Source organism: Emydura macquarii, unplaced genomic scaffold, assembly GCF_026122565.2.
Source record: "Emydura macquarii macquarii isolate MOO-44397 ecotype Brisbane River unplaced genomic scaffold, CSIRO-AGI_Emac_v2 contig_839, whole genome shotgun sequence".
In the NCBI taxonomy this organism is placed as follows: domain Eukaryota; kingdom Metazoa; phylum Chordata; order Testudines; family Chelidae; genus Emydura; species Emydura macquarii.
In genome coordinates this window covers 1,690,917-1,703,092 of record NW_027130976.1, presented here as the reverse complement: position 1 = coordinate 1,703,092, position 12,176 = coordinate 1,690,917, and the positions used below count along the sequence as shown (strand labels likewise).

At 46.6% G+C, this 12,176-nt stretch overlaps 1 protein-coding gene across 1 annotated transcript in view; it reads right to left on the bottom strand.

Moving 5' to 3' along the window:
• The window catches only part of PHLPP2 (PH domain and leucine rich repeat protein phosphatase 2), a 106,934-nt gene that overhangs the window by 46,408 nt on the left and 48,350 nt on the right, over positions 1–12,176 (bottom strand). The window contains 3 exon segments of the mRNA XM_067543414.1: positions 2,843–2,903; positions 4,950–5,152; positions 6,003–6,233. Coding sequence (XP_067399515.1) covers positions 2,843–2,903; positions 4,950–5,152; positions 6,003–6,233 — 495 coding nt within the window.

The window sequence follows — 12,176 nt, the reverse complement described above, 5'->3', positions numbered from 1 at the left end:
TCAGGCTTGTATAGTACTATGGCGCCCATGCAGCCCAAATGATCAACCAGATATAGGCACGTGTAGTTAGAAGCCATAGAAGCTGTTAGTATGAGCAGTCCTGGTACCAGTAAGGGTTGGTATTATACTCATGCCTTGGCCAGAGGCAAGTATCCTTCTCTCATATAGGAGAAAATGATATACCAGAGTCCTGGAATCTGGCTGAGGATGGTTGCCGGCTCACTTCTGAGACTGAGGATAAGAACATAAGAATGGTCAGCCTGGGTCAGACACAATGGTCCATCTAGCCCAGTATCCTGGCTCTGATGGTGGCCAATGCCAGGTGCTTCAGAAGGAATTAACAGAACACAGCAATTATCGAGTGATCCATCCCATCATCCACACTCAGCTTCTGGCAGTCACAGGTTTAGGGACACCGTGACCATGGGTTCCATGATGGACCTGTCCTCCATGAACTTATCTAATTCTTTTTTGAACCCAGTTATACTTGTGGCCTTTGCGACATCTCAGAAATGAATTACACAGGTTGACTGTGCACTGTGTGAAGAAGTACTTCCTTATGTTTGTTTTAGATCAGCTGCCTATTCATTTCATTGGGTGATCCCTGGTTCTTGTGTTCAATTGGTGCTGGAGGTAACGATCTAGCTGCCCTGAGAATCATGGAGACAACAGTACTGAGACTGTCAGTTCCAGGAACTGAGACAGCAGCAGTGGTGAGGGCTATATCAAAATCCGGTAAATCCCTAGTGGAGAGTCTTAATATCTGAAGTTGCAGAGGCAGGGATGCTGACCTCAGCAGGGTGATGGAGTTAGGCCTATGCCTGGCTCTGGTGCAGGAGGATGCTCTGAAGGTCTCACTACTGATGATGACCACGTAGATAAGATGGTGCCAGGCAAGATGTGCGGTATATTTGCATCAACTCAGCTGGTAATAGAACCACTCCTCATGGAACTTTTTCTAACTTTTGATTCACCCTTAATATCTGCTACCCTAGAGGACATATCAAAGGTAGGAGCCAAACTTGGAGATGGAGATCTGCGCCTTTTCTCCTTTGAAGACTTTTTTTGGGGGCCAATTTCTTCTGGGACTTCCTAAAGGATGAGAGGATTTTAAGGGTACCTTGGGATGCTGAAGATACCACCAGTACTGACTTTGATGACCTCCAGTCCCCAGAGATTCTCAGTGCTTGGAACACAGGATTGTAGTCTGGGTGCATAGACTGCTCCATCAGGAAGGCCGTCAGGTGGGACTCCCTCAACTCCTGGGTTGACATTGAGAAGGACATACAGATTTTGCAATGGTCTGAAATATGTCCCTTGCTGAAGTGGAACAGATCCCTTGCACGACCGTCATTCAGGAGATAATGGCCTTACAGGAGGGACAGCTCTTAAAGTCTGTGGACTTATGGTCTCCCATGCAGGCAATCAGTACCAAGCATTCAGTGAAGGAAAAGTCCTTTCTTCACTGAAAAACTCAAGTTCGGAGAAAATAAAAAGCTAGCACTATCACTAACTGCCAACTATAAGAACTGTGTACCATGAGAAACAGGTAAGTTTGCTCCAAACGTGAGCTGCTCTGATCTGTGCCACAAGCAAGAAGGAGGAACTGGGTACGGTCGGATGGCTCCACCTTTCTTATTCTCATTGGAGCAAGTGGGGATGTGAAGGAAACATATACCACCCAGTGGACACTGCTGAACAGAAAGTTGTGACATGCACATTGGACAGCAAACACCAGCTGTTGAATATGTATCAGACTATCACTCAGAGAAGAACTATATCCTTCCCATTTCCTCTAGAAGGCAGGAAGAGGGACATTCGGACATTCTGGAAGTTGTTTCATTAACTCAGAAAAATCAGCTAATGAACTGAGAGCTCCCAACACCACCAGGAAATGGGACTGAGGGCTGGTCCACATGGGAAAGTTATACTGGTAGAAGCTACAGTATGAATCAAACTGATATAGCACTACCGATGTAACTCCTCATGTGGACACACTTACTCCAGTACAAGAGTGCCTTTTTTCCAGTTTAGCTGATATTGCTTTGGAAGGGGTTTAAAGTAAACTGAAAAAATCCACTCTCATTCTGGAATACAAATGCCTAACAAGGAGTTATAATGATATATACACTGGCTTAATTATACCAGCATAACTGACAAAATTATCCATCACAGATAAGCCCAATCCGGTCACTGCTGTGACTAACTCCAGAAGCATATTCACCTCCTACAAGAACACAGCTTCTGAGGCACGAAAACTCAGGCATTGGGATTTATGTTGAGCCCTTGCACTGTGGTGGGATTCCCATGGAAGTCACATGGGTAATGGGCATGATATAGGGCTGAGCAATAAGGAACAAACATTTCCCTTCTGAATCATAGAATCATAGAATTGGAAGGGACCTCAGGAGGTCATCTAGTCCAACCCCCTGCTCAGTTTACATTAGTTAGTCCTGCTCTAACTAAAACTAATGTAAGTTTTGGGGATGGAAATAGCCTGAAATAACAAAGTGGCATTTAAAATGAACAGTCAACTGAATGGACAGAAAAATACAACTGAGCATCCTGCCCAGTTCGTTTCAGGGACAGAAGAGCAGAAGTTTTTGAAGAGAGAGATCCTGTGCAACAGTGGCAGACACTATACAAAGACCTTTGACAGATCTGTGCAAAAATACAGATTTGGTAATGAACAAGTTTCTCCTTGGAATTGCCCAAGTGGCTAGAGAGAGTTCCTGGGTCACTCAATACACATGGCCCAGGGCTTGGATTCCAGAGAATTTGCAGGAAGTGGTTCAGGCCCCCCAGGATTTCACTTTGTGTTCTTTTGTGTGCCGTCACTTACCGGGAGAGTTGTAGGCAGGTCAGCAGACTAGGTACTGGATAAACATTTACAGTCGTCAGACCTGATCAAATAAAGCAAACAGTAATGAGTCCAGATCTCTAGAGGGGGAAGAGCAGAGATGCAAACAGTTTCCCAGAAATGTGCTAGGATGGAGACCAAGTGCCAAGCCTTCAGCATGGCCAGATAGGGCTGGAAAATCTCCATTGCCCAGACAGACATTTGTTACATCTGCTGTCAGGAAAAGCCCATGGTGCCTAGAGCCAGATTGCAGTTCTTCCCTTCTCAGGTATCAGAAAGAATCATTACTTACTTGTAACTGTTGTTCTTCGAGATGTGTTGCTCGTGTCCATTCTGAATTACATGCATGTGTGCCACATGCACCGGTGTCGGATTTTTTTCCCCTACTGGTATCCATGGGGGCAGCTCTAGCTCCCTCTGTAGCAGCGTGTGAATGTGCCCATATATAGGGCACTGCCAGTCCCCCTCCCTTCCACTTCCTTCATACCGCCTGTGACGGTGCTGGAACACTCTCTTGCTCTCGCAAGTCTTGGTATTCCTAGTGGTATTTCTGTTTTTATAGTGTATTTAGTTGTTATTTAAACTTGTTAGTTAGTAGTTAATTAGTTAGTTGTTTACTCAGGGTCGGGGCATGCCCAGGTCTCTGGGGTTTAAATCCTGTGCTTCATGCAAGAAGCCTATGCTGTTGAGCGACCCGCACCAGAGTTGTTTGAAGTGTCTGGGGGAAACTCACGTTTGTGAAAAGTGCAAAATCTGCGAACAAGACATGAGGCTCAAAGCTCTTCTAATAAGGCACTCAGGCCTTGTGTCGGTACCGAGATCAGACTTGGTACCTTTTACTATGGCCTCGATCAGGAGTGCTTCTGGAAGCAGGGATGCAGGGGGATCCCTCCTGACACTGACACAGCGGGGCTGAAGGGAACTCCTTGCACAACTGAGGAGAACAAGATACTAGAGTGCAAGGTGCAGGGGAGACTGCAGTCATCCTGGCCAGGACACCAAGGAAGATGACGAGCCCCGGGCCATGGGGGAAGCCACCCCGCTGCTCAACAGTTCCTGCCCAGGGATGGCTCCTACACTCCTCGCTGGTGAGCAATGGAGAGGGGCCGTGACAGCAAAGCTGCAGAGGGCTAACTGCATGGCCATGGAGCCAAGGACACTGGATTCCTGCAGGCATAAGGGAGAGGCCGCGGTCCTCGCAGGGCAGGGCAGACACCCCTGGTCATGACTACAAGGACAACGATGTATATTGGAATTTGTGAGACTTTGTGATACATGTTTCACTTGTGAAAAGAGTCACCAGCCACGATTGGTTGTACTACATATCATGCTCACACCACAGCTACTGAAAAGGATTAAACCAGACTTCCAGAGCCCCCTTCGATGGAAGGGGATGGCTTTCTACCCCTAGGAATAAGCCTGTCTAGATCCCAGGAACATGTTGCTGTATACATAAAGTGAGCTGCTGCTGCTCTGTGTGGAAACTACAAAGATTCCCATTTTTCAGCCCAGATGGAGCAAACGGATTCAGCTTGATTTAGTGTGAAACATCCAGCTGCATATTTGGCAACGTTATTGAAACAAGACTTCCCTGGCAGCAAGAAATAATGAATAGGCAGGTGGCCAATGGGGATTACAGATCTCGTTAAGATCCTAAAAACTGCACCTATTGTTTTATAACTTTAAAAATAAAAAACTTGAAAGCTGGACATGTTCCCATGCCTGCTACTCTGACAGCCTCCTTCTCCTTCGCTTAGTTACACCCACTTGTTGGATAACCTTAACCAGAACTGCAGGCTTTTCAGGACAGAGTCTCTCTTACTCTGTCTGAAAAGCACTTTGCAAAATGGGGTGCTGGACGGAGGGAAGGATGCAGAACAACCTTGTGTTGGATAAGCTCTTGGGCTGCTACTGCTTCCATCTTTGAAGTGGCTACAGCTCCACAGGAAACTAAGAGTAGGGCTGAACTCCAGGGAGCCTCCAACTTGTGTTTAGCAGCAGCTATGTTTCTGTGTGGGGGTGGCAGTAGGGCGGCTCTTCCTGGGTCTGGGGAGGGAGCAGGCAGGTGAAGGAGATAAAACAGACATACAGTTGGTGTTGGCAAAGAAGGCCCGAAGGGAGAAGCCACTCAGTGTCAGTTCCCGCAGCTGATTCCGCTCACAGTGCAGCTGCTCCAGATTGCCCAGGGAGCTCAGATCCAGGTCAGTCAGCTGATTGTCTCGCAGATCCATGTGGGTAACAGATTTGTTCCCCTCCAGGCTGTCAACATATACTCTCCTCAAGTGGTTCAGCCTAAACACTCAGAGATAAGAGATAAAGGACAATGAACTTTTGTTCTGTTGGGAGGTGGGGGACAGAGCGACAAGACGAAGTGGGGAACAGATAGGCTGGAGATTGCACCCAAGGGTGGGACATAGAGGAGTCTGGAGCCCAAACCCAGGATAAAGGAGAGCTGTGTGGGTAAAGGAAGGGTCCTGATGAAAGGAGAGAGAAGATTTTCCAGGAGGGGTACAGACAGAAGGAGTCCTTATGTCTGTTCAGTCAGTATTCATTATTGCATTAAACATTATTGGCTCCACTCAGTTTCTGAGCACCTTTAATAGTCAGGAGATGCTGAAGGCAGCTTCCAGAGGCAAACAGATGAAAGGCCTGGTTCTGGGACAGAGAACTGTATTGTGCATGGTCACACAGGAATCCGGGAAGGCACTTGCCATACATATTAATGCAGCTATAGAGCTTTCATGTGTCTCTTAACTGATCAAAAGTCTCTGTCTCTTCCTAAGCAGAACTGCTGCAGGAATTTACAGGCTAGAAATCAGTAACCATCTCATCTCCAGAGAAGCAAACGAGGCCAGACCAGGTGAGCTGGTGAGCTCCCTGCTAAGGAGTAACAGAGAAGCAGCACCAAACACCAGAGGACTGATCAGTGACCTCAGCCATAGCACAATTAGCCTGCCTTTCTAGGCCTCTTTTCAATACCCTCCGGAGTGGAATTTCCCAACCTCTGAAAATACCTGTAAGAACAAAACCATCCAAGATGCCACCTGAGACATGCTAGAGCATTTACACAGCTGCCTTTGCTGGAAGTGGGGACAGGGAGAACTCCGGCTGATGTGTCTGCAAGGAGCTAGAATCCACTTACCTCAGATCCACGTATCTGATGTGGCTCATCCTGTTCAGCACCCCAAGGTTCAGGGTTTCCAGTTGGTTCCCTGCCATGGCCAGTTTGTCCAAGGCAGTGAGCTTCTCACAGACCACTGGCACCTCAGTGAAGTTGTTGAATGAAAGCCCAAGGGAGCAGAGCTGCTGCAGGTTTCCCAGCTCTTCTGGTAAAGATGTGAGGAAATTCCCATCAAGAGCGAAGGTCTGGAGACTGTGGCAAGCAAACGGAAGAAAAGAAACATTCAAGGATGGAGAAGAGAGTCACCTGTTTAATGTTTTCAGTGAATTTATACACTGGATAATTACAGCTTGATTATTCTTTCCAGTAGCTAATTATAACTTCTTCCTATACTTGTAAGGTTATTACATGATTATTTATTATTCAACTAATATGCTTCAGTTCTCAAATTGGATGTGTAAAAGTATAAAAGCTCAAGGTTAATATTTCACTTGTGTAGTTAAGCTTCTAGTTATATGAATCAAGGGAAATTAGCATAAGCAAAATGTAATTATGTTGACCCTATACTACCAGTACTCCTAGCTTTCTTCGGGATACCACCGACATCCTGAGAAAACTACAATCCATTGGTGATCTTCCAGAAAACACCATCCTGGCCACTATGGATGTAGAAGCTCTCTACACCAACATTCCACACAAAGATGGACTACTAGCCATCAGGAACAGTATCCCTGATAATGCCACGGCACACCTGATAGCTGAACTTTGTGACTTTGTCCTCACTCACAACCATTTCAGATTTGGAGATGATTTATACCTTCAAGTCAGCAGCACGGCTATGGATACCCGCATGGCCCCACAGTATGCCAATATTTTCATGGCTGACTTAGAACGATGTTTCCTCAACTCTCGTCCCAAAGTGCCCCTCCTCTACCTATGCTACATTGATGACATTTTCATCATCTGGTTGCCCCGCCCCCACAATTTCTGTTTCATCTCACAGGTCCACACACCATGGGCACCCTGAGGGTGCACTTTCCCTACTCACACCCTTCGGTCTTGTGGTAAGGCTCATGGCCCCATGTTTCCGGTTATTCGGGGTTCCTGGTTCTGCTAACCCTCTGAAATGCACCTGAGCTTTTTTCCCCTTGGTGCATCAGTGGGCAGGGGAATGAGCTCTGGAGTCACCCAATGCCCATTAATGACAACAGGTAATCTTTATTGACCAGGTCTATGTCCTTATTTTCCTTCCCCTCCTGCTCAGGCTTTTTTTTTTTTTTTTTTTTTGGGGGGGGGGGGGGGGGGGCGGGGGGGCTCCCCTTACGAGTTGGCTTGCATTCTCCTATCTAGTAGCATCTAAACAGTATAACTTGTTTTCCTTCCTCCGTTCCTTGGAGGAACACTCTTTTCCTACTTTCTGTCTTGGCTTGTGACTTCTTGTTTAGAGGCATCTGCCTCTGGTTTGTCCCTCCCTTTCCCTTGGACATCACTACCTCTCACCAAAAGTTTATTTTTCCCACCTTTTATTTTTCCCCAAACCCAGCTTGTTTTCCCAAGAGGAAGGACTTCCAGTCAGTACCCAACAAAAAAGGGTGAGGTAACCTATCCACTACTCCAACCTGTTTCCAAGTGAACCTTCCCCTGGACCTCCAGATGTACCTCTGCCATAGAGCAGCACTTTTTATCCCTATGGACATATACTCATGTCAAATTGGTCCTGAAATCATTCAGTGAAGTTCTACCAACTCTCACTGAGCAGAGAGCAAGCTGAGGCCATGTCTACCAGGACCCTTTGATGCTTCCTCCTGACTAGCACAGAAATGGCAGACAGTTTCCTATCTTTTCCCTGCCCATGAGTCCCAGCACAACTGCAGAACTTGGCAAAACTGTACTCCCCATATACAGGCAGTCTCTTTTTGTGTGTTCCTGCTCTTCACACTTGTGACAGCGAAGGGTGTGTGTTCCTGTCAGAGCTCCTCGGCGCTTTTCACTCTACCCTTCCAGTCAGTGGCTTCACCAGACTTCTTTCCCAATCCCCTCTCCTAAATGATTGGTCCTCTTTCCTGGGAAGGTCTACCTCCATGAACTCCTCCATCAGTTTAACTGCTGCATCTAAACTAGCTCACTGATGCCATCCTTTGTAGTAACTGCTGCTGTACAATCACTTGCTCTTGAATGAAGTCCTACAGGCTTTTTCACTGCTCTGCCTGCTAAGTGAACAACGCCTCTCCATGTGGTGTGACTGCTGGAAACTTTGCAGTCTTCTGCATCTCCTCATGCTATTTCTCCAGCCACTTCAGAGTTTCCTCCACTGTCAAGGCTGCTGAATTCTCATACCACCAATGAATCCCTGACAAGCCTCTTAAGTGTGGGAGGGCATCATCCAGTTCCTACCTCTTTTCTAGCCACAAGCCGCTCACAGACTTAATTCTGGTCAAACACCCTTACAAACTTGTGCAGCTCCGTATTTCCAGTAGCATACATTCCTTAGCTCACTCAGCCGGGGTGGGGAGGGGGAAGAGAATCAGATAGTATCTTCCCACTGAGAGATCTCTCCTGGCTCTGACTGTACAAAGCCTCTCAGTCTCTCTCTTCCCTCCACTTGGAACTTCCTTCCAGTGCCTTTTCTACTGTCTAGGTTAATTAGCCTTGTAGCTCTCTCCAGTCCATCTCCATTCTATCAAATGGGCACAGCTTTGCCCATCAGGTTTACTCCAGGCAGGGGGATTTAACTGGTGATCCAGCAATCAGAATCTTGGTCCAGCAGCTGTTCCCAGCACTCTGTCACAGTGCTCTGTAGGTTTCCTTTAAGGATGAGGACTGACAGATCAGATATGGAGTGATTGCTTTGTGAAAAGAGTTCAGCCACACGTGATCTGGTGTTTTTGTCTTTTAGCATCTTACTGTGAGTTCATCCAAGAGCATAGTGATTCTCTTGTTTCACACACACAGTTGTTATTGGGGCATTTAATGAACTGAATAAGGTACACCACATGTTGTGATAGGCATGTATCTTGAAAGATGTGTTGTGTGGGGTATTGATCAGCATAGCAGTAGAGATATGTCTATACATTTTGCACCTCTTGTTATGGCAGGATTTGGTGCTGCTTTGAATTGGTGAGTCCTGGTCAGTGAGGAGCTTTCTTCTGATGATGAGTTTGGCGAGATTGAGGGGTTGTTTAAAGGCCAAACTAGGGGGGTTGGGAAAGATTCTTTAAGGATGTGGTCTCCAATGAGTATGGGTTGTAACAGTTTAATGATACCCCTGTGGGTTCCACTCTGTGGTGCTAGGTGACAAGAGGTGTGGAGTCAGAGGTTTTTGAGTTTTTTCCCCCCCAAACTGAAGCTGGTTCTCTCAGGTATTGTGGTGGCCCATTCTATGATGTGATCTATTTCTTTGGTGGAGCATCCTTGTTTTAAGTGTGTTAAGGCATGTATCTTGCACTGTCTCCTCAGAGCATATTCTGTGGTATTAGTGTGCCTAGCTGTAGATTTCTTGATGTGTTTGGGGTGATGTGATGTCTACCCAATAGAAGGCTTGCACAGGTAAAATAGGCCAATTAGCCTTACAGACTGCATCTGGAGGAAAGCCAGGGATTGACCAGCTCTAATGACTGATGAAGCACAGCTGGGGGAGGGAGCTGGGATAGGCTTATAAAGAGAGGATGTTGGTGGTAGGAAAAGAGGGCTGTAGAGAGGAGCTCTACAGTCACTTCTTAGAGAAGAGGGGAGTTGGCTAGGTAAAAGGATGAGCTCTAGGTGGACAGTAGGCCCTGGGATCTTCTCTTGGACTAAAGACTCTGGCAAGAAGCCAAACGGGGTGAAGTAGCCATGGGGAATGGAAGAACCGCCAGTGATAAACCCTGAGGTAGGCCAAAAGTTAGAGAAAAGAAGAAAGAAAGAGTCCAGGGAAATAGCAACAGGGTCAGAACTTAAGCAGATCATGGTTGCTGGGAACAGGGCCCCTGGGTTGGAAACTGGAGTAGTGCATGGGCCCAGGTTCCTCTACCAGAGGCTAGGAAAGGGGCACAGACCTGGAAGTGGATTAGAAGACTGCTTGACATTGCAGATTGATGGTTTGTCTAGCAGGGCTGATGCACCCTGGAAGGGGAGGACTATAGTGACCTGGCTAGAGGACCAAGACACAAAAGGAATCACCTAGAACCCAGAAAGGAGGAGAGACTATGGGGCGAGCAACCCAAAGAAGGGAAGTGGTGCCAGACTGGAAGAGAACTAATTCCCATATGTAGCCACAAGGAAGTGCCCCTAGCACTGAATGAAACTCCCTTCACAGGTAGTTACTAGATCTGTGAAGGTAAGTGTGGTGATCCACGGGTTTCTTGTATATATTTGCCTGTAGGGTTCTACTGTGAAGCTGATCATGGTGTCCAGGAAGTTGATGCTAATGTGTGAATGTCCGAGAGAAAATCTGATGGATGGGTGGTAGTTGTTGAAGTTGTGGTGGAAATCTATGAGAGAGTTTAGGATATCATCGATGTATTTAAGGTATATCATTAGTTTTGTGATGCGTTTGTCCAGAAATTCTTCCTCAAGGTGGCCCATGAAGAGGCTGGCATATTGGGGAGTTATCCTAGTACCCAAGGCTGTTCCCATGGCTTGGACAAAGTTTGTTGTTGAATGTAAAACTGTTATGGGTGAGAATGAAATGGATGAACATTTATTTGTTTACTTGGATTTGGATTTCTACAAACTAAAAAGCCATCCAATGCTGTAGGCACCCATCACAATCTTTTAATAATACAAATAAGAGACCTATCAATTATCTCCAATCAAATCAAATAATTCAGTAACGTAAACATAAGAACTAACTGACCTCCCCATCCAATTCTCAGAATCCCACAGAGCACTACAGTCGCTGTATTAGAAAGAGTAACCAAATATATTATTATAGCTAAAGCACTGGTGACACCCACTGATAAGATTGCAGAGCTGTTTCCATCACCTGTTTTCGGTCAGTCAGAACTTTCACAATGATGTTCTCAAGGCCTGCTTGAGGGTGACTTTTTGTGTTAAAGTTTGCGCAAAAACAGTTCAACTGTTTTTGAGAATGAAAAATAAAATATCCTCTCTCCCATTATTACAAATGAAAAATTGTAGGAGGCAAATGGTAGAAATTGAGTAGATAGTCCTAGGTCTGGTCTACACTGGCAACAGAGGTTGACGTAATATCACTTACGTCGATCTCTGAAAGCCTGCGTCTACACTGGCACGGCAGTACCACACAGGAGATGCTGCAAATCATGCGCGACCAGCAGACATGCTCTGGTGGTTTGTGGAACTTCAGGAGGAGCGGCGGCTGGACAGAGTGCCGCTGCAGCCCCTCCACAATGCTCCTCAGCCTATGGCTTTGCTGCCCTCCCCCTCCCCAACGCCCAAGCGATCTCAGAGGAGAATGGCCAGGCTGCAGTACGTGATGCACTCCATCCTGGTGGAGGTGAGCAGAAAGCAGCAGCGGCTCCGCTAACAGCTGGCCTGCAAGCAACCACACTACCATTTGAGACTGTGAATGAACACCAGACCCCCGCCCCACCGACTTGAATGTTCATAAATAAACGTTTGCATCGTTTCAACACGTTCCTTTATTAAATCATATCTTGCTTGGGAGGGATTTGAAGGGTAATGACGTACATGGTAGGAGGGATTTAAAGCAAAGGCACATAACATACAGGAACAGAAATCATTACTGCATCTCATTGCAGAACCTGGTTTTAAATGCCTCCCTAATGCAAAGCACTACGTGGTTAGCTCTCAGCGTATTGCTGGCATATGGCTGCTCATAATTGGTGGCCAGTCTTTCTGCCTCCACAACCCAACCCTAGGGTAACCTTTCCCCTTTCACTTCATACACATTATGAAGAACACAGCACGCAGATATCACTGAGGGATGTTCTTTTCACTCATGTCCAGCCTAGTGAGGAGACTTCTCCATCTGGCCTTTAAACGCCCAAACACACATTCAACAACCGTTCTGCAACTGCTTAGCTTGTTATTAAAACGCTCCTTGTTGCTGTCAAGGTGCCCGGTGTACGGCTTAATTAGCCAAGGGAGCAAGAGGTAAGCAGGGTCTCCCAGGATCACTATTGGCATTTCCACACCCCCGATGTTCATTTTTTGGTCTGGAAGAAAGTGCCCGCCTGCATGTTAGAGAACAGCCCCGAGTTCTGAAATATGCAT